The sequence below is a fragment of the Alexandromys fortis genome, unplaced genomic scaffold, assembly GCF_014885135.2.
Source record: "Alexandromys fortis isolate MF-2015 unplaced genomic scaffold, M_Fortis_MF-2015_v1.1 scaffold_28, whole genome shotgun sequence".
Classification (NCBI taxonomy): domain Eukaryota; kingdom Metazoa; phylum Chordata; class Mammalia; order Rodentia; family Cricetidae; genus Alexandromys; species Alexandromys fortis.
The window spans coordinates 7,170,133-7,172,402 of NW_026067901.1; the positions used below are offsets into that span (position 1 = coordinate 7,170,133).

Below are 2,270 nucleotides of genomic sequence, written 5' to 3' on the forward strand. Positions count from 1 at the left end.
TTGTGCTCTCTTCCGGGACTATTGCCCCTGGATAGCACACACTCACCCGTCCAGATGGAACTCCTCAGCACCTAAACAGGGCCGCCTGGTAGCCCAGTGATCCAGGGACAGAAGGAAGGACGGGGCAGGCAGTGCAGGATCCAGGAGAACACAGGAGCCCCTGGAGCCCAGGCTGAGGGTGCCGGGCTCTCTTGCTGGGGACCTTGAGGCTCACTGCTCTGGGTGGGTAGCCTTGGAGTAGGAGCTTAAAGTAGGAGCTTAAAACTGTTGTTGAGCACTGGTCCTAGCATACAACAGGGCCTAAGGGCACAATTTTAAATGAAAATCTATTAGACACATTTAGAAGGGGTGTGCTTAGGTCAAAGTCATGGAGTGAGTATGTGAAAGCCAAAACTCATGGACAGAAATGCCCTGAGCATGCTAAGCTTGCACCATTGAATTTTAGCCACAGGAGGCTTTGGAGATGGATGACCAGGAGTAGGGTCCTGAAGGAGCCTGCCCTCTTGGTCGCTCATTACTGCATAGAGAACCTCTCCACCACAGTGTACTGGTACAGGACACGCTTGGGTGGCTCTGTCTAATATAGCTTCAAGTTAGAAGTCAGGTCTTGTTCATGCAGTCTGGGTACAAAAGGAATTGCCCGGACACTCTGACATTGTATTAAGCTCTCGCTGTGTGCATTTAATCCACGCTATCCATCTCATTCTCAGTTTAATGTGTTTATTTGCATATGGTCACGACAGGAGATCTCCAGTTTCTAAGAAAAAGATTTTTACCTTTCTTTCCCCCACTTAAGACACTGAGGAATTTCCAAATACTTCCAACACAATCGCATTAATTTCTATAGCCACATCCCGTACCACTAAATTAGTCCTTGTTTGTAAGGTGTGACAACGAAACCAGGTTCAAAACAGAAGACGTGCACTGGGCCTACAGCTTCTGCCCCACCCCATACTCCTGGACGGCGCTCCTGGGCCTGGTCTTATATCTCATCTTCTTTGCACCTGGTAAGTGGATGCTTTGTTACTCTTGCCCTGCCCTGTCCCCTCTTAGAAGAGGCTGGTTACTAGTTGTCATTCCACAGGGGATTTTTACTCTAGTTTTAATGTTTTACTTCCCAGGAATGGGACCAATGCCCTGGACGGTGAACTCTGAAATCTATCCTCTCTGGGCGAGAAGTACAGGAAATGCATGCTCAGCCGGAATAAACTGGATTTTCAACGTCCTGGTTTCACTGACCTTTTTACACACTGCAGAGTATCTTACATACTATGGTAAGAGCGTGTTGTTTTTTTTTTTTTAATGTTCTCTTATTGTTATTTTTGATACTCTGTCCTTAGGTGCCCTATAATTTATGAGAGGGGCTGTGTCATTATATTTCGGCTCTTTGCAAATATCTCTGTACAGCTTTCACCATCTCCAGGAATTCTGGGAAGTGTTTCTGAGAGAAGAGTTCTCTTTTCCTAAGCATCTTGTCTCCAAGAGCTTATCATTATCCCCCACAATTCAAACCCTGAACTCCCCCCCTCCCAACCCTGCCAGGACGGAAGTCCTTACAGCACAGCTCTCAGTCTAATATGGAAGGAAAGAGACGATGCTAAGACCCTGAAGACAGGACTGATGAGATGTCCTTTGGGAGGCCTGGAGCCCCACACCTCAGCAGCATTAGAGCACACCTGAAAGTAGCTCACCCATGTGGGACACTGTACCACTGAAACGTTTGTGCCAACCAGGACACCTTAGAGCCCAGCACCTACCACTTCCAGAAACAGGGACTTGACAAAAGCCTCCAAACAAAAATGCATGGAGACTGTGGCTTAAGGAAAACATTGGTAGGTAACAGCGCATGACAGAACTCCGATGTGAAGCTGCTTCAAACCTATGCTTACTAGAGTCAAAAGAATTTTTTTACTGTGTTTTTAACACACACACACACACAACTGCCTTGTCTACATGACTTTATAAGCTGTGTTGATATTTGCTAAGTTGGCATAATGTTTAAAGGTAAAATGTAAAGTCATTGTTCTCACATCTCCTTAAGACCATGTGGTATATGTGAAATGTGTACTCTTGTCCGGTCCCCTCTGATTCCACCCCACCTGACCTCATCCCATGGTCTGGAGAAGTTTACTGTCTGTCTCCACCCTTGCCATAGACCAGAAAGACCAACCTGGCCAGGCCTTGATTCCTCTGCCTCCTGCCAGGGGAATGGGAGAGCAAGCATCATGTTCACCTGTATAAGAAAGACAACTGCAACCAGGTGGTGGTGG

The 2,270-nt window shown here is 46.9% G+C and overlaps 1 protein-coding gene across 1 annotated transcript in view; it reads left to right on the forward strand.

Annotated features, from left to right (window-relative positions):
* Positions 1-2,270, forward strand: part of Slc2a13 (solute carrier family 2 member 13) — a 303,202-nt gene that overhangs the window by 294,532 nt on the left and 6,400 nt on the right. The window contains 2 exon segments of the mRNA XM_050130973.1: positions 886-1,007; positions 1,122-1,274. Of these exon segments, the coding sequence (XP_049986930.1) occupies positions 886-1,007; positions 1,122-1,274 (275 nt within the window).